The sequence below is a fragment of the Rhamphochromis longiceps genome, linkage group LG20 (assembly GCF_057381845.1).
Source record: "Rhamphochromis longiceps isolate RC_006_pf linkage group LG20, R_longiceps_female_GT1.1, whole genome shotgun sequence".
NCBI lineage: Eukaryota > Metazoa > Chordata > Actinopteri > Cichliformes > Cichlidae > Rhamphochromis > Rhamphochromis longiceps.
In genome coordinates this window covers 26,073,803-26,095,056 of record NC_140576.1, presented here as the reverse complement: position 1 = coordinate 26,095,056, position 21,254 = coordinate 26,073,803, and the positions used below count along the sequence as shown (strand labels likewise).

Genomic DNA, 21,254 nt, shown 5'->3' with positions numbered 1-21,254 from the left:
TGCAAATCTATCTACCGTAAAACTTTCGTGTAATGGTATATTTTTTCGAAATTTTTTGTATCCCATCTCACTCCATTAAAACAAAATCCACATTAAATTTTGACTGTTAATTTCTTGGGAAATGAGCAACCTTACAAATTCAGTAATGGATCAAATTACACCCTCCACTGTATATCGGAAGAACCTCTTTATGCCTCTGAGGGTGGCAATAAGTGTTTCAGTCCACCAATTTAGTAAAATGCTGCTAATGCCATGAGGAGCCGGATTCTTAATGAAAATTCCCTTAACTATCGGGCAGATGTGGCACAAGCATTCATTACTGGGTTCAAAGAATAATGTGTTTTGCTACCTTTTCATCTGGGGCCACAATATGGGCAATGCTTTTAAATTTCACAACAGCATTGGTTGTACTTTGTGTTTCTAAAGTATGATGGTGAAAAGGTAAGCATAATTATTTGCTCAGCTTAGACGTGCAGCATTACTGTTTAGCTGTCACTCTCTATGGTTTCACAAGCAGCCTCACAAGCTGTGGTCTACTTACAAAAAACCCCACAAACCTTAAAATAACTATCTTTAGTAGGTATGGATGCAAATGATCCTTCCTCACTGCTCTTATCATGTTGATTATCTCTTATCATGTTGACTGTTCAGATAAATACACCCAAAGATCAAATGCTCTAGATTAATCAGCGGTTGTGGTTTGTTGGTTAATTCGTCTTTTAAAATCTAAATTTATAATCATACTAAAACTATAGATGTGCTTAAAAAGACAAAATGCTGTAATTACAGTTAGAGCGGAAATCTAAGGGGGGTTAGAGTTCATAGAGAGAGAAAAAAAGGTTTCCACATCACTGTGAGGTCACCTCCCCTGTTAAGTGTGCTCTGCTGAAATGCTTGTGATGCTTATCAGTACTTTCCACTCACTTGCTCAGAGCCGGAAACAAGACGTCTTCAGAGAGGTGTGTCTTCTCAAATGCAAATCACAAGATATAAACTGTGTGGTGAGTGGGTTCTCAGAGTCGGGTGGGGAATCTTTACAATGTCTGGAAAGAGTGATTAAAAACTCTGACTTGGGTCGAGAAAAGTCACACTGGTTGTCGAGTGAACTCACATGACAACTGAAAATGTCAAAACAACCACCTTATGAGAAACGTGGCTTAAATGAAGGCACAAAGTGAAGTCACGAGGAAACCTCAACATCAGGCAACTGCTGGTGCTTCAATATAGCCTACATCTCAGAATTGTTCATCTAAAAACACCCTGAAACGGCCATGTTTAAGGGTGTTTTTAGATGAAATGCACAGAACAGGGCGTCTTTGTGACATCCTGCATTTTTCCCTAATACCTCCAAGCACTATTTTAAACTTGAAAAATTGTTGTTATTATATTATCTGTTAGATGGTTTTGTTCCAGCATTGAGGAACTTAAAACGTTGAAGCCCTGACGCCCTCTGAGAAAAACAAAAGACCCTTAAAGAAAAGAAAACAGACAAGCACATTGATAAAACATGATATGGATGTTGTGGAAAGGCTGTCTTAACAAGCAAAACCACTCTATAGTATGTCTGGCATCATATAGCAGAAAGGCACTTTACAGGAAAAGACAAAAACCCTGCAGAACCAGTGTGAGGGCCAAGTAGATGGGAGGTGCACGTTTAACACTTCACTAGCACTGTGAAAGTCTAAGTTGTTTAGACACACATCAGGAGGAAAGCATATCTTCAAAGTGTCAGATGTGACATGTCCAGTGTTTACCCTTTCAGAAGAGAAGTTGACTTGAGCCCTTAAGGCATAGGTGTCAAACTCTGGCCCGCAGCCTAATTACATTTGGCCCGTGAAGCCATACCAAATTACTATTAGAGCTGGCCTACTGGTATTATACAGCTAACATATATATTGTTTAGTATTAAACTTTGCTTGTTCCATATTCAGTTTTTCAGCAAAACTTGTTTGAGTCCATAAGAAAAGATTCATTCTTATATCTGGAGGAAGATTTTTTTTTTTTCAATAAATATTAATGTTAGCCCGCGACTTTGTTCCAGTTTTGAATTTTGGCCCACTGTGTATTTGAGTTTGACACCCCTGCCTTAAGCAAACACGGACACGAACACCCCCCCACTTGGCAGTGTTTCAAAGCAAATACAACACTTGACTGGTCATGAATGTTGATCATAAATCTTTCATCTTATAAGTCGTCCCCGTCTGTCTTGAGTTATTAACAAAATGACAGAATGCATCAGGCCATGAGAAGCATGTATGACTCACGATTACCCTGGAAAGAGGTAATGGGAGGGTCTGAATTTTCTGCTGAACATAGTGAAATATTTCCACAGAACAACAGAGAACAAGGAATAACAAGACGAACCACAAAAAACAGCACAAAACTTTAAAAAACTCAATTATTTTCTGTTTTGTTTTTTTTATTAAATCTCTATTGTTATGCAATCTGCTTATATAAAAGTTCTAAAGCCATCAGCCTGATACTAAGACAGACAGTGAGGCAATTGTGTGTTTCAGTTTAGTCCTCATTATTCATTGACCAAGTGGCCTGTGTGACACGTACATATCTTAACAAAACCGTAAAAACAGGAAACATGATGGACACGTACTGACAGACAAAAGAGACTGCACCGTGATGTTCAGTGCAGGTGGAGTGATTAGAAGTAGTCCGTGACGAAACAAGCTTGTGGACCTTGTTAATGAGAAGTCAGCAGAATAAATTACAGTAACGTTGGTATGCCCCAAAAGTGGGCTGCGACAGTCTCTTTGTGCTCCTCTGAAAAATGACTTCGACAATAGCACCAGGCCTGTCACCGTTTTCCTTTTGCGGAGGTGGATGATGAATGTGAGAGACGTGCTGGCGTTGTGAAATATCCACAGTGTGTGCATTCGACGTACACGACACACATTTCCCTGTTTACATATGAGATTACCTGTGTGACTGTGTGAGGAAAACCCCCCAAAAGAACAAAAAACAAAAACAGGGAAAGGCAGTTGTGTATACTTCATAGCATAACACTATGTTCATTTTGTGAGTCTGTAAACCATCATCTCATTTGTTATTAAACATATATCGACCACATACGAGGAATATTTCGATTCATGATTCTGAACATAGCATATTTCTCCATTTCTTTTCTTTTTTTTTATCAATTCTCTTAAATACAATATTTTACATGTCGGATTAAATATGGTTTAGTGTGCATGAGTGTGAATATCACGGGGCCAAGATAGTGGATTCTTTTTCTTCCCCCCACTCCTTGTTGCTGGCACTGTTTTATTTCCCTCTTCTTCTTTGTAATCTATGATGTAGGGCTGGGCTCTCTAGCGTTCGTGTGTGTTTGTGTTCAGTCACTGTCACTAGTTTCACTGCTGGGGTCCCCCTGCACCTTGCTGCGGTGCTGCATGGCACGATGATAGGCCACCTGCACTGATTTGCGGATGTTGGACTTCCTGCCTTCGAGCATCTTCTCTTTGTCCAGCTCTTGGTCGACGCCCAGAGGCACCAGCTTAGAGCGCGGAAGCCACTGCCTGCAAGCACATAAGCACAAGCACAACATTAAAAAAAACATGCATTGGTAAATGCTAAACAGACTGGCTTCTTATATAACGCTTCTCTACCTTTTATACTATAAGCCTCAATCACCCATTTAAACAAGCACTTTTTTCTACACCACTGTTTTCTATTTAACATTCACACTCCCGACGAATGCAACAGGAACAACCAGAAATCGAACCAGCAACCCTTTGATTAGACACAGTCAGTCCAGACAGAGTTATTGTTTAGTTAAAGAGTAATTGGTTCCTATGGTCCGTTAATTTCTTGATTGACTTCAGAGTTTATGCACCCTGAATGCCTCCTAACAACTGCTGTGCTCATCAACTTTATAAATTTCTCCAAACTTAGCAAAACATGATCATAAGTAACCTGCAGAGAACAAAGTGACCTAAAATAACACGTTCTTTCCCTCGTATTATCAAAAACCACGTTTGCCCCATTTCTGCTGAATGTTCTGTCGCTACACTTCCGTACAAAGGCTGCAGTTTGCTTTGAACTGTTGCCACAGAGCTACTTGTGTGCAAACATCCAGTAACATCACAAGCTGCCTTTGGTAGCAGGTTTTGTTTTATTTTTGCTTTACGCTGCTTGATTGTGTTAAAATAAAAATACAACATATCAGCAAAGAATTAGCAGGGAAAAAAATGGAGGTGAACTCTGAGAATGAGTCACCTCCCCCAAAAAACATCACTTGATAACCAACCATGTTCTCTTGTTGTCAAAGAAGAGGACCAGGAACAGGTGCTCCCTGGCCTCCTGGGTCATTTGCTCCCCAAGTTTCAGCACATCCAGAGGGGGGACAGGGATTGGGACACCTCGGTGGAACACCCCCTCCCTGGGCATCTTTGGGTCAATTATCTACAAGCGAACAGTAGCATGCAGAGGTTTAGAGAGCCAGTCATATTTTGACTGTAGTCTGTGCTATTTGTGTTGTTTGCCCATGTCTCACCAGAGCAGGATATGAAGGATAGCCTCTGCACTTGGCCCAGACCAGGTCTAAAGCTTCCAGAGAAGAATAATCATCTGAGGCCATCCAGCACCCTGACCTGTCCCGCCCACGCACCACTGAGAGTTGGGAAAACAGCATCCGTTAAGCAATCTCACTTCTAGTTAAAAACACACTTTATCACACAATAACACTGTTCTAAGCAACTGTTGGTGCAAAACACTTCCCTTTAATTTAAAATACGTTAACTTCTAATGCACCTGGGTGGGGAATGATACAGCTTCTCCAGTTTGAGCGGAGTATCCTGAACAAATGGTGCTACACAAATATAACACTTGACATAGTGAAGGGAGGGCACTTCCTTTGACCATGTTTCATTTTCCCCATTATCAAGACAGGGAGTACAGGTCCTGCTATGCTGACATGTGGTGGCTGTGACAGATTACAGCAAAGAAACTGATGGAAAATTCAAAATGTTGTGTTATTTTTATGTTTCGTTTTTTAAAATACACCCACTGTTTTACGCTATCTTTAGCACTATCAGAGCCACATTGCAGAAATGATGTTCTGCTCTGACGTTCTCTCCTATAAGGACTTATCCGTCACATCTCTGTGGCTATTATTGTGTGAGGAAAAAAAAAGTTTAGCATATTTTTATCTGCAGTAATGTCTTTACGGGTATTTAAGCTTCAAGTAAAATCAGATTCCGATCAGACAAAATATCATGCCAAATTATTTACAGGCTGAAAAGGCAAAGCTATATTGGGTGATTCTGAGAAAACACTCACTATCTAAATAAATAGAAACTAGCTGTGTGCACTTTACGTGAGCCTTAGAGGTTATAAAAATGTGCTTACGGTGTGAAACACCCCTCGAGCCACCGACTGAGTAGGAATCATTTTCTGTGCCTGATGTTTCCTCACTGCTATCTTCCTGGAAAGCGCGTGAGAACGACGCCTTTCCTCTGCCCTGCTTAGAGGGAGTCGTGCTGCAAGAGAAAACAGAGCTATCAAGAGGCGTATAACTTTATCACAAGTGTTACAACAACTGGATGCTTCAAGCGGGGGGGGGGTTCTGTTGTAAAGTTAAAACTGTGTGTTAAAGGTGTCATAAAATTTCAAGAGAGATGATTGTTAAGTCACTGGGTTTGTTTCTGCAAATGAAACCTTATGCTCACGTCAATTGGTAAAAGAACTAATTTTAAGAGTACCAGGCATAAGCATTAATCACCTGGTCCTGTCTGAAGCTGCACTGCTGCTGCTGCTGGTTGTGGACTCAGAGTCTGAGCTTGAACGAGGGAGATGAGGTTCACTTCTGTACACGCGGAAGCTTTCCGTTACTGGTTGGTTTCCTGTATCAAAGCCATTAGTTGGCAGTCCTGAAGGAAGAAAATAGAAACAAGTGAGTGAGGGTGCGACTTGGCATTTATTGTACGTTAAAAGTTTATTGCGAATCATCTAATTTACCTGGCAGCAGGTCATCATTGTCACTGTCGCTGTCAGAGCTGGAGCTGGTGTGAGGGCTGCGGGGACGCTTCCTGTGCCTGCTTGGTGACAGCAGGGGGAGTTGTGGGGGACCAACAGGACTTTGACTTACTCCTGCCCCACCATAACCAGCATCCCTGTTCTTGGGTGGGCGCCCCGGCCTTTTGGGGGGTCCAGCTATTTTTTGGTTCTTCTTGGAGAAGAGGACAGATGTCCGACGGCCCACCTCTGGAGTCAGGGATGAGGACACATTCAGATCTTGATAGGGAGAGAGGTTTATATGTTAAAACACAGGCAAATGCTTATTATTCGACTGCTATTGAACAGCTAATATCATTTTCGTTGTTATGTCGGACATTAGTGCTAATATTTTCCTAGACACACCCTTTCCACCAATCTCCTGGCTGCTGCTCTCTCCCCCCTCATCATGGTGTCCTGCAGATGATGAGTGATGGGGGAGAGAAGAACTCCGGTCTCCTCCGCCCACAGAGTCCCGGCTCCCCATGCCAGAGCCTCCTTCACGCTGGTGTGCAAGCTTCCTTTTGATCACACTGATCTCCTTTCTTAGGGCCTTGGCTCTGCGAGACTGGCCAATGCTATGCTTCCCTGAGCTGACCTCATCGAGACGGGACTGCAGGTAATGCAGCTGCTCTTCCAGAGGTAACCGCCGCCTGTTCTCTGGCAGGAGCAGGTCTGCGCAAGGCAAGCAGAAAGAGAAGCAGTTAGAGATGTTGGAAATGAAAAGAAAATCAATCTTATAAAGCAGTCACACATAGCCAGAAACAGAAAATATAAAAGTAGGTTTGTTTCCTGGTTAACTATATATGGGGTAGACCATCTTTGAAGCCAGACAGACGACAACATCAAGCTTTAAACATAAAGCACAAATCCAGCATACACAAGCACACAGGATGTATGATGATGTTTTAGCTCAACTGAAACGGAACTGCATGAATTACAAGCGTCACCTAGTGGTAGCAACATGAACTTCTCTGCACCATATTGTATGTTACTGTTCACCATTGAGCCTTTATTTTGTGACAAGGGACAGCACTGCAACCATGTTCCAGTAAACCTAAAATGTAATTTTTTTAAAATTTATTTTGTAAAACACTGTATCATACAGCATATTAATTAGACAAAAAATACATTTTAATGATCTAAAATCTTAAATCACATGTTTGTTTTTCTCCCTCCTTCTCCTTTAGCTGGTGCTTGAGGAAAAAATTATATTGGTTCCCAAGAACCTCCCAGTCAGAGACACTCACCATCTTCATTAGAAGACAACGGTCGATCTCTTTCTCTATCCCTGTCGCGCTCTCGCTCCCTCTCCCGCTCTCTGTCTCTCTCTTGCTCACGCTGGCTGTCCGGGCTTGGCTCTCGTGGTAGATGCATTCCGGTCTCGTAATCGAAGCCGATCCGTTCAGCTTGTCGCCTGGCTGTTCTTATGACAGCCCCGCCCATCTCTCTGAGCCGCAAGGCAGCGCGATAAAAGACTGTGTCCTTGGCGTTGTACTTGAGACAGTTGTTGACAATGAGCCCAAAATCGGCCTCAAAGGCCTCAAAAGTGAGGTAGCGGTGAGACTCCAGCAAGTTCCACATGGTCTGAAAATCCATTGGAGTGTCAATATGGTCCAGGTAGTCTGGCACCTAGGTGACAAAGGAGTAGTGAGCAGACCGAGCTATTTAAAAAAAATCCAATCATATTTGTACAGTGAATGAAGAAGAAAGAAGGAAAGCCTAAAATACATTATGCCAGGTACGTAGTATACAGACATAAAGTAGAAAAGAGTCAAATATAAGTATCTGAACATAATCAGATTTCTTGTGCTTGCGAGTATGTTGCATTTACCTCTGCCAGAGGCACAGGCTCAGTGAAAAAGTTGTTAGTGTCTCTCTCCTGTAACTGTTCCAAGGTACTCCTCAACAGCACCAGGAAGGGAGTCAGCTGCATCTCCAGCGCCATCTGCTGCACTTTAATCTGAAAACAGACACATTTTTAGCAATAAACTAACAAAGTAGTGCACAGTTAGAAGTATACAGCCTGATCTACAGAAAGGAGATGCATATTGCTCTTTGTTCTGTAATCTCACTATATCTTGAACAAAAGAAAAAAGAAACAAAACAAAACTCTCTCTTGCTATTCTTCACATCTCACCGTCTCCCTCTTGAGCTTCTCCCTCTTTCGGATGAGCTCCACCAGTAGCCTCGCTCTTTCCAGGTCGTGTCTCAGCCTCTGCCATGCTTTTAGCTGCTCCTTTAAAGCGGTCTGTTTCTCCTCGCTATCTCTCTGCAACATTAACGTGCACAATCCCATAAACATGTTAGAACAAATTACATTAAAAGGTATCAAGTCATGTCTGTTTATTTTTTAGCACATTTCAACACAACAGATGCTAAACGAAGTGTTTCAGGTATCAGACAACAGAATGAGACAAACACAGAATCACAACAACAGAAATTACCGAGGAAGGTTGTGACGCAGGCTGTGGTGGGAGTGGGTCAATGTGTCGCTGCGACTGTAAGTGTGTCTGAAGCCGGCGCAAAAGAGGCACACCGTTCCGACTTTGCCTCTTCAACGTCCAGAAGCTGTGAAGTCGTTGCATGAATTGGCTTTTCCTGGGTACTGTCAGGTTGCTGGTGATTTTGCTCAACCTGCAGAGACGCAAATACTGTTTAACTCTTAAGCATGTTGTAAATGTAAAGCATGTTGCAAACGCACTAACAAAGGTAAAGCCTTTAAGACCAAAATGTCACAAAAGACAATGATAAGGTATTTAAAATTATTTACAGTCTAAATCAGAAACAAAACAGAACAGAATGTACAATCATCATTTCTAATAAGTAAAATAATGCAATGTGACATAAATTATTGTCTTACAATACCAAAATTAAATAGTATAAATAGACGAGAAAGAAAAAAAGTATGTGATGATTTCTTTATTTGTTTTGCCCAACATACTGCTGCATGGACAGTTTTCTATTACCAGCAAAAGGCATATATGTGCTTACTGGGCGCACGACTTTGAGGCACAGACAGAGCAGGTGAAGTACAGGCCTACCTGTGCGGTGGTATACAGGGCACTGACACCACTGGTGCAGCAGCTCTCCTCTCAGCTAAGATCTTTCTGGCTCTTTTCATCTTCAGCCTGGATTTGGCCTTTGCCCTCTTCACCCGCTCAGAGCTCCAGCCCTTAGAGTCATCATCATGGCCGATGCTAGGCTCGTCATCTTCCTCCAGCTCGCCCTCGCTGTTGGATGACCCCATGCTGGCCCCACCGACTCCTCCTAAAGGACGTGCTGAACCGGGGGGCGTGTGGATGTCACAGTATGCCGTCTTGCGTACGCTGAAAGAGGTACCGTTGGCCCCAGTCTCTCTTACAGGCTCCATTTTCATATAGAGGCCTGCCTGCTGGGCACAGGTGACATGGAAAGCTGTGTAACAGTTGGCTTTGTGACACTGGATGCAGGCGCCCGAGCCACGCTGTTTGCAGATGTAGCAGGTGAGCTTCCAGCGTGCTGGAGGGATGTGCTCGATGCTATCGATCGGCTCCAGAAAGACTGTGTTCGCAAAGCAGACCTGCAGAAAGGCAGGAGAATTGATTTAACTGTGATGATGTTTATAAAGTAAAAAAATAAAAAATAAAAACCCAAGACTGACTGAGCATGCTTCACTGTACATCAACTGAGACAGTATCTATCTGGCTGTTAAGTTTAACATTCCCACAGTCTTTAACTGTGTAATATCAATAATAATTATAAACTTCTTCTTTTTTTCTTTTTTTCTTTTTACATATCCCTTTTAAAATAGGGGGTTTAAAAAATGACAGCGAGACTGACGTCAACTCAGACTGATGTTGCACAAAATAATTACAATAGACAGTAAATTAATAATAGTAAATATCGCTGAAATATAAAAGGAAAGGCAACACAGATAAACAATCTTTATCTCCTCTGCCAGGTTGTTCTAAAGCCAAGGGGCTTTGATGGCAAACAGCATGAGCACCTTTAAATTTAAGTTTCTAGGATCTAAGGCTGTGAACTGGCTCAGATGAGTTGAGCTTATTCAGTTTGTCGATATCGGCATAGTGATGTCGTTCCAAATCAAACATATATGGATTTACCTCTGGGATCCAGAGGGCGCAAACTACGTGGGCCCAGCGTGCGTCGTCTGTCTGCTTGAAAGCACCTCCTTTGTTCGGGCACAGAGCACAGTCCACAGCTCTGCTCGGCGACTGCAGGCACCGGCGACATAACCACTGGCCCTCCGGGATATAGGGAACGCCATAGCACTCCTGGTGTACTGCCAAATTACACATGTCGCAAAACAAAATCACGTTGCTGTTCTGACACTCTCCATCGTTACAGATGCAGCAGACGGCATCTTCGTCAATCAAGGTACTGGGGTCCGCCTGAGAGAAAGGAGCACAAGGACACATTACAGATGAAAGCATTTATGTCAAGTTTGAACCATCGTCTCCCTCTTTTGTCTGATTAAAGTACCTTATTGTGACTCTCAAAGTATGACTCCTTCTCTAAGCGGTCCATGAGATACTCAAAAACCTCCTGAGGGATGGGTGTCACACCGTCACGCCGCCGCTTGTCGTTCATGATATCAAGCCAGATGTAGTCCTCCTCATCGATGTCATACTCTACCTCCTCATCTAGCTCCTCCACAGATTTATCAATGTACCTAGAGTAAAAAAGAAAGACAGAAGAGTCAAATTAAGACGTATTCATGCAAAGAATACTTAGCGTGCAAAAAAATATAATTCATTATGGTGCCAATTGTAATTCAGTGTAAAGACAAGAATAATGATGGAAAAGTATGAATCTGAAGCACAGTAATCAGTAATTTCCCTGCTAATAAAGTGGGGACTGGCTGGACTGTATCAAACATTTAGGTCAGGAAATATTTATTGTATTTAATAACTTATATATACACTCAAATAACTCACTACCAACTGCTTTTGCTTTAAAATGGATGGTCCTCTCAACAATCCTGCTTATAATACATATATGAATTAAAAGACTACATTTATTTGCAGACCTGTAGTATGATAATGGCCGAGGTGGGGCATCAGGTCGGTCTTGGTCGAGTTCTCTGAACACAGCCTCCGGTAGCTTGACTGCAGGACCAGACTGAGCGCTGTGATGATGAGATAAGCCATCCTTCTTCTTGGCTTTGCTCTTATGTTTCCCAGTCTTTGGTGTGGATTTTCCCCCATTAGAAGATGGGATATCTGAGCGGTCCTTGCCACTCCCTCCTAACTCGCTGCCCCCGGCTCCACCGTCACTACCATTACACATGCCGCCACCACTACTACCAGTTCCAGATGGAGGAGCGTCTTCTGCATCACTGTCTTCATCTGACACCACATCTATATTCTCGAAGATGCTAATGCGGTGAATGCGCCCTTGAATCTCCACCTCCACCATGCGCTGTGCCTGGGCGTATGTCATGGTCTCTCTCCCCGGGGAATGGGAGCGTTCTGATCGGTTGGGGCTAACAGGCGTGTTCCCTCCATGACCCAGTCCTCCTCCTCCGTTACCCCCACCATCATCCGTATCTCCTGAACCAGTCAGCGAGGCACGAGGAGGACGTCCCTTCCTCTTCTTCTGAGGCACAGCCTGGGCAGGAGTTGGGTTGTCATGGTCATAGTGGTAAAGGTGATACTCAATGCCGCTGTAGCTCTTGTAGACCTTACGGCAAGTCTCCACGGGACACTCATAAGGGGGCTTAGTGGCCCGCAGGTTGTGGCAGAATGTCTTCACGTCAAAGTCCAGCCCCATTGTGCCAACAGCCACTGCTGGGACAGATGGTGTTCAAGTTTACATCTGAAACACATGAGCACAACAGGGAACAACGATATTTGTTAAAAACAACGCACATAACAGATACTGGGCACTTGTCTCCCAAGAGTTGCCTTAAAGAGCCCCAGACACCAACGAAATGCACCTGTTATGGTGCAATCACGTGACCACTGATGGTAGCAAACAAATTATGATCTGTTATTCAGTAACAGGTGCACTAAGCTCAGCGTGTTTGCTATGATCATTGAGAACTACAATCATGTAATACAAGCAGCAAACAGTAACGGCAACAGCTACAGCTGGGCAGCTGTAAACCCGAGCTCATTTGCGGTTCTTGACGAAAGAACTCAACCTTTATCTCGTTCGAACCCTTCCACCCTCTACCTCCTAAGCTAACAAATGAACTTTGTGTATTTTAACACAGCTAACGTTAGCATTAGCATTTTGCTGCTGCATTCCCCCCAAAACAAAGCTGCAGTTAGCTTGCTGGCTAACAGCAGCTAGCAAACAACAACACTGGCCACTACGTAAACAAGCACAGTTCAAGAGAATAACCCTACAGCACATGAAGTAACCTTACAAACTAGCCACGCTAGTCGCCATTATTATTAGATACTGTTCTTATTTTTTATTGTAACCTTTGCTCGGTATTTCATTCAAGCTCAGTAACGTTTAAATAGAGTGCCAAACGTAGTTGTGTCCCCTGGGCAAACGCTAGCCTCGCAAATCAAACCATTACAGCGCATTCCAGTATAGTTAATATTAAAGCAAATAAAACACACGTGAATGTTTGGGGCTATACACACCACAGCCTGGCCGTTCAGACCCCAGTGTTTCCCTCCACAATGACCTCACCCTGTGAATTTCTGAGGCAAAATGACAGCCTGGCTTCCTGAAGAGCATGTGTGGAGGCTTTATCAAACTAAGGTCCATCAAAAGCGTTCCTTCTCCTCCTTTAAGCCAAAATATCAGCGAAATCGTTTTCTCTGTGACGAGAAACAGCCAGACATGATTATTTTTTTCCGCAGTAGGGCTAACACCAAGGTCTGTTCATGTTGTCGGAGTACGGTGGGTTACTATGGATAACACCAATTACTGTAAAAATACACACACAGTCATCTAGTGTGATCTTTTTTAGCCAAACATGGCCCTTTTCGCCATTTAAAGCTAATACTTCTGATCTAACGTTATAAACACTTACTACTCCACGTTCCTCGAGACCTGCGTGCTTCGGAAACCTCACAGCAGCTCACAGCGGTTGTTGTAGATTGATTTTTAATTCATTAAATAATCCCAGCAGAGCTCAGAAGAGGCGTAGGTACAGAAAAAATGTTTTCATGAAACCATATAATAGCCAAAGAATTTCATTGTGTTGGGAATAATTCAGGAACTCGGTTGAACAAAAGGGGCAACCATTACTGTAACGCTACGACAGATGCGGATCGACAGATTCGCCACACAAAGCGGGGTCTTATTTCTCCACTTTCTTTCCTGACTGTAGCCTGTTAGAACATATTGAGCGAGATTTTGTAATATAATTAATCTCTTTAAAGGGTTTGTTAAAGTGTTTATTTTCATTGCCAGGGTTTGTACTGTATGTTGCGAATCTGTGGCGTCTGTTCAAAGACGTCGACGGTGTGAAAACTCGAGCCTCACAGAAACACTTCCTGTCCGTCGTAAAAATATAATAATATAATTCTGAGTATTTATAAATTTACAAATTTAAATAATAAAAATGAAAACTCTTACTCCATGCTACTTACAAAAAATAAACAAATTATTTATGAAATACACGGAAGACACTAAAAATGCAAATAACAACGAGACATGCTATCAAGCATAAAATATTTATTTCTCTCTCAACATACAGTCTGTGATAAGAGTGCAGCAGGATAGGGTGGGGTAATGCAGTGGGACATACAGCAGGCAAAAAGCAATCCCACAGTTTGAATACAAGCCTTTGACAACCAGTGCATATTCACCAGGGGGCAATGTTGTCCACAGAAGAGCGAGATGAGCAGAGGGAGAAGGTGTCAGAGCTGCTTTCCCCTCTGTGTGTATCAGCTCTTCATTTCATCAGTGCATCCAAATGAATATGCCATAGAGTTGTTCCCTTCTCTGCTCTCCAGTAAGTTAGCAGCGAGGGAGGTGGAACAAAACATACCAGATACAAATGACAGAGAACAGAAATCTCTTACTACTGGAAGTATTTCACCAAAGCAGAAGACTCTGCATAATATCCTATAAAAGTCCAATTCAAACCGAATTGATGGAATAATATACTTCAAAGCAACCCCTCCTCCTCATCCAATACCACCACCACCATCAATATCATTTTCATCCAAAAAAACAACAACCAAAAAAAAAACACAAAAACAGAAAAACAAAATGTACAAAACAAGAAAACTGTAAAATTCACAGCTTGGCAAGATTGGGGGTGCTGAAATCTTTCAAATGTGCTGTGAAATTTCTAACCATAATAGCAGTAACTGTTAAGCTTTGTGGAACATGAAAAGTTGGCCATGCTCGTCGGTGATATAAAAGTACAGATGGGTGAAACCCACTTATATACAGTGTAGGAACTCTTTTAACGCAGAATAAAAGGAGAATATGTGTTGTGCAAATCTCCCACATCGAGTGTCGTTTGCATTTTGAAATATATCACTGGAAAGAAACTGGAAAACAGAGCAGACATCAAAAGCAACGTGTGAAATGAACAAAATTTCAACAAGGCAATAACACTGCTTCATGAGTGTCCCATTTGTTAATCTGAGGAGTCTTGTTTATTATAGTGTCATTGTATGTGAACAGAAAGCCTAACTATACAGTAGGATCACCTTAACAGATGATAGCAGCATCACCAAAAGAAAAAGAAAAGAAAAGCATCAAACATCAAATAGGTTGAAAACATCAGAGCTAACTTGTGATTGCACAGAACATTTTACATACAGTGTACGCTGAGTACTAGCAAAGTTGAAAGAACATTTACTGGAAGTGAATTCAGTTTGCTGCGTGGATTGTAATCTTTATACTTTGCCCGGTAACTTCTGTCTTCTGTCTGGTGCTTGGTGATTTGCGACATTTGTTCAACTTTTTAGCTTGCTCCTGTTGCACACATTAGAGATAAGGCTTGTGGCAAGGCCACGATCAAAGCTTTGTTGAGGGGTTTAAATTGCACTTTTGAGCCTCAAGCCTTCACATATTAATCGCTACATTCTGATCAGAACACTTCCGGAGGCATATACTGTAGAAAGAACTATGTACAGTATGTATGGCTCTGGACACCGCCTTTCCTTTGAGCAAAAAGCTACAACACTGCCAGCTCTTGTGCTGTCTAATGTATCAGCTATCCTATCAAAAAGAGGCCGTGTCCTGCTGAACCATTTTGACCTGAATGAGTGGATTTTGGCTGCTGGCATTTTTTTTTTCTCCCTTCCCTCATCAGTCGTACATTAACCGTTTGTTTCTGCAAGGCATCAGTACGTCTCACCGCTATGGCATTCCATCTGTCACAGGGGTGGAAAGTAAACAAGAGTTAAAACACGATTCTGTTATTTAAATAAAACTACATACTGTGATGACAGTGCAGTAACAGAAGGGCATTCATATGTAAACCAAAAAAAGATAAAAATAAAAATTGCAATGTATTAAAAACTCAAGACTGCATTCAAGCTACATTAAAATAAAATAACTTGGATGCAGACTTGTGTTTTTTTTTTCTTTTTTCCAAGAATAAAAAATTTATATAAATTAATGTTCAAGGCACTACATTCTTTCCAATAGATTCATCATACTGTCCTATTATTGTATCTCAAACCACTGATATTTGGATTCCAATGTAGTGTTTAAAGTGTACTTAACCCAGAAAGGCAAAAGCAACAAGAAAATTGCAGAATTGAAGAATAAAATGAAATATGGATGTTGTGACCACACATAAAATGACTAGTATGGCTGAGTCATGACTAAAGCCAAAAAAGTATTCAAACATACTTACTTAACATGTATTGTATAATATACACACATATCTACACTCACACACACACACAATTTACTACAGATTAGTGTTGCATGAAGAATCAACACTTTTCTCATGGTATTTACATGATGGGATTATGTACATGTGTTGCTCTGAACAGAGCAGAGTGGAGCTGGACTGTCTTGCAAATACACACTAATAAATTTTGGTAAGCAGATCAAGTAGTCCTTGTGGTTTTTGGACACGGGCCATTCTCGGGACTGTGGATGACCAGAGGGTAAGCTTGAATCTGTGGGTTTGCCATTGTGCCATAGGGCATCATTCTTGCTGCACCAAGCAAGCCTACGGGGACCACAGACCCTACAGGACTGGGCAAGCTGGGCCATCTCTGGGGATAAAGAGGACCGGGAACCATCCCAGCATAGGAGCCTGCGGGAATGAGGTAACCAGGAGAGGGCGCTGTGGATGAGTTTGACGATAGGGTTGCAGGTATACGAGGGCCTAAAGCAGCAGTCGGGGGGCATGAAAGAGGCAGCTGGAACTTGCCGGGACCATTATGACATTTCATCTGGAACAGAGGGGACAAAATATGTGCACAGACTCAGGCTGACTCATGCTTACATTAAGAATGATGAAGTACAGCTCCTAAACTCTCAGTCACTCTCTGTTCCAAATACCTCACGAGTAACTGCTCCCATCGGTGCTGCACCGCCTTCCAGGTCTTGCCGACGCCTCTGCTGTTTCATCTGGTTCAGGGAAGGTCGTGCTTGACTGGCCGCTGCTACAGTTTCCTTTGTCCAGTCATCAACCAGTTTGTGAAGATCATCAGTAAACGTGCCTCTCTTGTTGTTGCTGTTGTTGGTCTGGACCTGAGCGAGACGTGTGAATGGCTGAGGAGAGGGCGAGGATGTTGCTGCAGAGAGTGATGGCTGAGTCTGACTGGAGGCTGTCTGAGCAGTGGTGGTGTTGAGAGAGGACCCTGAAAAGACACAAAGGTCTTAAAATCTGCCTAGTTAGAAAACAAAACAAAACAAAAAAACAAACAACAACAACAACAAAAAAAAAACAAAACAGCTGTCAAATCAATTGGCTGCTGTATGGCAGAATTAAGGACAGTTTCACAAAAAAATCCAAAAAAACCCTGTAATGTGACCTTTCATGAAAGCCACGTTTAAATAATCCTCATCATTCTGGCGAGGCTAGAGCAAAATGAGTGTACAGCTAAAGTTGTGACACATATTTTGCCAGCAGCCAAAGGATTACAACATACATGTCTTTCATGAACAATTAAATAAAAATGAAATGTTTGATATGCAAGCAGTGACAAAATCCAGCAACCAAGACATGTAGGCACACTGCCATGCAAAACATGAAACAAATTAATGCAACAATCTGTTGAGTACCCACGTTTAAACAACGGAGACATTTTCAAGTGCCAAATTAATTTCAGAGAAAAAAAGGACTAAAATAGTGAGGACGAATAGAAAAGACAGAGAATAAGAAAGTAAATGAGATAGTTACTACTACTGCGTTCTTTGCCTAGACATAGTCGTTTCAGAGTGGACCCTATAAAAAGGTAAAACAGCACAAGACAGAAACAGTTAGGCCAGGACACACTGCACACCACAAGTAGGTGGACAAGCTGCTTCAAAAGCACATTCAGCTATCAAAACAACTGAGGAGAGAGAAAGAGGAAAAGGAGGAAGAGGGGTGTAAAAATCAGTGAGGAGGACTAGAGGAGCAAATCTAGGTGTTGTCTTTAATATCATTTGAAGAGCTGATGTTTAGAAAGTGTACAAGCCTAAAAGAAACCACAACTTGCCTTTACGTGTCATGTTGCATGTTTGTTCCTGCACATTTATTGACCTTTTCATGATTATATTTAATATGGAATATATCAAAAAATATTGGACAGAAATTTGGAAAAATGCAGCTACTATCGTATAAATTTGTACTTTTTGTTTGATCATTGGAATAACGGATGATTTACTGTTTCATTAACTGGTAGGGAGAAACTACAAAATGTGTAACATTGTGTTTTCTGGGAAAGAATATTGGAGCCTGGATTTAAAGGGAAGCAAAAAGATCCCTTTGTCGATGTGAGAATGCCTGTGAAACAAAACATGAAACCAAAACAAAATAAAATTTAACCAACTGAAAGCACATAGATACAAGCTGGAACTCATCAGAGTCAGCAATTAAAAAGAAAAAAAAAACAAAAATCCAAACATGCAGGTAACTCAGGAGAGGTGAAAGAACAAAACCATAATAATATTGATGATACAGCCCTTCATATGGCGGAGCAAGTCTCCATCAGTGCCCTGCCTGGCGCCTGCACCATGCACGTCTTCTCCATCCAAACATGAGGGACAGAGAGAGCTTTCCTCAATCAAAGCATAGGGCCCTGCCTATTAGGGAAGGGTTGGGTTTTTTTTCTCTGTGTTAGTATACACAGGATGGCAGACTTAGTGCCTCGACTCATCTGTATGTGTGTGTGTGGGAGGGGGTGTTACACAATCAAAATTAACTGTGGATGGAAACACACAACAAATAAATAGGGTATAAAGAGTTTGCCATTCTCTCTCAGATGCACACACATACACAAACACACTCACACCATCTTGTATTAGGCCCATGTTTGGACAGGACTAGGCATTCACAAGCTCCAGCGTGCTTGTGGGGTCTATTTTTGAAAGCCAGAAGCACTGCACAAAGCAACTGTATGAAGAGCAGGGGGTAATATAATTATAAATTAATAATTATGAATGTAACTGCAGTTCTGTGAATTATGGATGATTGCCAGAGGAAAGACTGTAAACTGACATAGGTACCTACAACATTAAAGTTATTGCAGCCTGGATTTTGAATATAAGAGGCAGCACACCCTAGAAATGTTTCCTTTTCAATCTTAAGGTCAACTGGATGCAATCTGGGTCCTCAGGGACACTGAATTCATAGAAATATAGCTACTCCTTGTTCTACTTCCTTTCTCCCACTGACTAAATACAGCTCACAGTACAGCACTGGGTTGGTAAGATGGTTGATAACAATTACATGTTGTTTCACAGCTCTCTTTCTATCTGGAAAATATTCCTCTGTGCAAATGAAACACTGGAAAAACTGACTGCATAGAAATTACGCTCTACTTCAGTGCACAGAAATTATTTTCAGCAATTTGGACCTGCAGATCTCAACACCCGCACAAAGAGCCACACGTCTGAGTCATGCTGCACTTCTTCAGAAAAATATCAAAAAAGGCTTTAATTCAAGCTGAAAATATACAACACAGCCAGGAAAGAAAGGTCACCCTGCACGAATGAATGAATTGAAATGTCTATATTTTTCTCTGAGATCCCCCAGAGTTAGGTAATTCCCACTTCTATATATAGCTGCTGTAATCAAGTCACTTTAATTAAATCACTGTCTTCAAGTAAACTAAATCACAGAAGAAGAGTGATTTTATAATGCTAGTAGTAGATTTTGCTTAGTAAATACATTCTAACTCGGGTGTGATTGTGTTTTAAATTATATTATAGACAATAAGGGTTTTATTAGAAGAAGCCATAAATGCTGACTTACAAACACAAACAAGTCTAGAAAACAGCAGAGACTGTATCTATCTGTAAATGTCACACTTTTGTACCAATTACAAGCTTTAAAAGCACGGGTGCCGGCCAGTGCTACAGCTCAGCCTCCTAGTAGATGCACATATGGCATAAGTTTAAAACTAGCTCATTTTTGAGCTATCGTGCTCACAGACTTGGATGTCCATACCACCCACCAGGTTTGACGATGTCAGTCTTTTATGGCTGAGGGGTAAAAGCCCTAACACATTCGCAGACTTTCAGCAAAGTCACATGCTATAAAACAAACAGTACACAGACTGACCTGTAGGGCTGATCGATATAACGATATATATCGGATGACGATATAAAAACGTCTATCGTTTCATTTTACGCTATCGTTTGTTTCGTGGTGTCGCAAAATAAACTGTTTACGGCAATATTTTTTTCTCCGTTTTGATGGTCACTTTAGTTGCTAAATTAATTTCTTAAAGTTCTCTCTTTCTCTTATATTTAATATAACCACACTACGGACGGACAAGCGCCTGTTTTTATGCGTTGTGGTTAGCGACAACAACGGTAACACCATCGCGCGTTCGCTTGTTTATGTACCACATAAACCTTTCACAATAAAGCTCAAGATCCTGTTGAGACTTTTCAAAATAAACTGAATCACGTGAAAGAGCAGATTATTTACGATGAGAAGTAAAAAAAGAGCCGCCAGGTGCTAAAAAATAAACCTTAGACTTAAATGTTAGAACAGGCTTTTCCCCGCAGCACGCCGTGTAATAAATACTCACAAAAAAACGGCGGCTGTTAAAATGTCAGTCTAAAAATGTATCGTTTCATGAATCGGTTAAAACGCTGGACTCCAGCTACATGACACGCAGCTGGAAACACTTCCCGCAAGTCGAGCTGCCCGAGATTCACAGAATTTACAGAAAATGTTACATTTTTGTGATTTATATCGTTATCGGACGACAGAATTCTTATATCGGGATATGAGATTTTGGTCATATCGCACAGCCCTACTGACCTGCTTCACTGTACAGTATGTTTTTATGGCAAGAAACATTTCATGGCTGCCTAAATCTTTCATCTGTATTAGTCAGATATATCCAATTTTAAGTTTATCACAACAGTATCATGCTAATGTGTCAATATATATCATCTGTTTTTTTGTTCCGGCCAACAAAATAAATAAAATAAATTAGAAAATATACAGAAAACAAGTTTTAAGGTTGTTGAGAAGTGTGGGTGGTAGGAATAAACAATGGGTGTATGTCTGGTGAGAAGACCTGCAGGGATGGTGAAATAAAATATCCACTATATTCCACACAAATAAAAAATAGTTTGATAGGAGAGAGAGGCAGATAAATAAAGAGAATATGGAAATGAGTGAGGGGAAATATAAAAGAACAAATACAAACAGATGGACAGAGACACAGGTCCACTGAGGAATCTAGTGCGTGGTTTGCTACTAGATTTATAGGTGACTCTCTCTGACGTTTGGTGGTAAACCGTCCAGCCTGCAAAAATGAATATAAGAGGGAAGAAGAGAAGAAACAAGAAAGACACTATGTAAAAGTGCACAGAGACTGGGATGAGAAATCCCCACCATTAAAAGCACCAGAAAAGGACAGAGCATGATATGCAGGATCCAACCATAGTATCTGGTGATGAATGAGACTATTTTGACTCTCTGATGATAATTCAAACTGGCTGCCTATATCTTGCACTCCTCAAAACATTTAAGGGAACACTCAATCATCACAGTGTAACACAAAGTCAATTAAACTTCAGAGATATCGGTCTGTCCAGTTAGGAAACAAACCATTGTGAATCCATTTTACCTGTTTTGGTGTAAATGAAACTTTGGCTCTGCAGTGGCAGGTGCCAAGCTGATGGTCACA

The 21,254-nt window shown here is 41.5% G+C and overlaps 2 protein-coding genes across 10 annotated transcripts in view; both read right to left on the bottom strand.

The window, feature by feature from the left end:
• Positions 1 to 3,041: 3,041 nt before the first annotated feature.
• Positions 3,042 to 13,231, bottom strand: brpf1 (bromodomain and PHD finger containing, 1). 3 transcript variants are annotated; one of them, XM_085393868.1, is made up of 16 exons: positions 13,004 to 13,231; positions 11,039 to 11,826; positions 10,492 to 10,681; positions 10,113 to 10,400; positions 9,051 to 9,568; positions 8,454 to 8,643; positions 8,147 to 8,278; positions 7,841 to 7,969; positions 7,257 to 7,638; positions 6,373 to 6,681; positions 5,971 to 6,246; positions 5,735 to 5,882; positions 5,362 to 5,492; positions 4,508 to 4,623; positions 4,262 to 4,416; positions 3,042 to 3,530 (listed from the first exon to the last, which is right to left on the bottom strand). In XM_085393868.1, the coding sequence occupies exons 2-16, from the start codon at positions 11,779 to 11,781 to the stop codon at positions 3,347 to 3,349; spliced, it is 3,891 nt and encodes a 1,296-aa protein (XP_085249994.1). In that variant the 5' UTR covers positions 11,782 to 11,826; positions 13,004 to 13,231; the 3' UTR covers positions 3,042 to 3,346. The 3 variants fall into 3 exon arrangements, with proteins under 3 accessions (XP_085249994.1, XP_085249996.1, XP_085249995.1); XM_085393870.1 differs by lacking the exon at positions 13,004 to 13,231 and adding an exon at positions 12,658 to 12,806; XM_085393869.1 differs by lacking the exon at positions 13,004 to 13,231 and adding an exon at positions 12,609 to 12,759.
• Positions 13,232 to 14,551: 1,320 nt separating this feature from the next.
• The window catches only part of LOC146645444 (serine/threonine-protein kinase WNK2), a 39,921-nt gene continuing 33,218 nt past the window's right edge, over positions 14,552 to 21,254 (bottom strand). For 5 of the 7 annotated variants that reach the window (XM_085392833.1, XM_085392826.1, XM_085392832.1 and 2 more), the window contains 4 exons: positions 20,772 to 20,870; positions 17,300 to 17,344; positions 16,456 to 16,757; positions 14,552 to 16,346 (listed from right to left, as the gene is read on the bottom strand). In XM_085392833.1, coding sequence (XP_085248959.1) covers positions 15,996 to 16,346; positions 16,456 to 16,757; positions 17,300 to 17,344; positions 20,772 to 20,870 — 797 coding nt within the window. In that variant the 3' untranslated portion in view covers positions 14,552 to 15,995. The remainder of the gene's footprint in view (positions 16,347 to 16,455; positions 16,758 to 17,299; positions 17,345 to 20,771; positions 20,871 to 21,254) is intronic. The other 2 variants (XM_085392830.1, XM_085392831.1) reach the window with 2 other exon arrangements.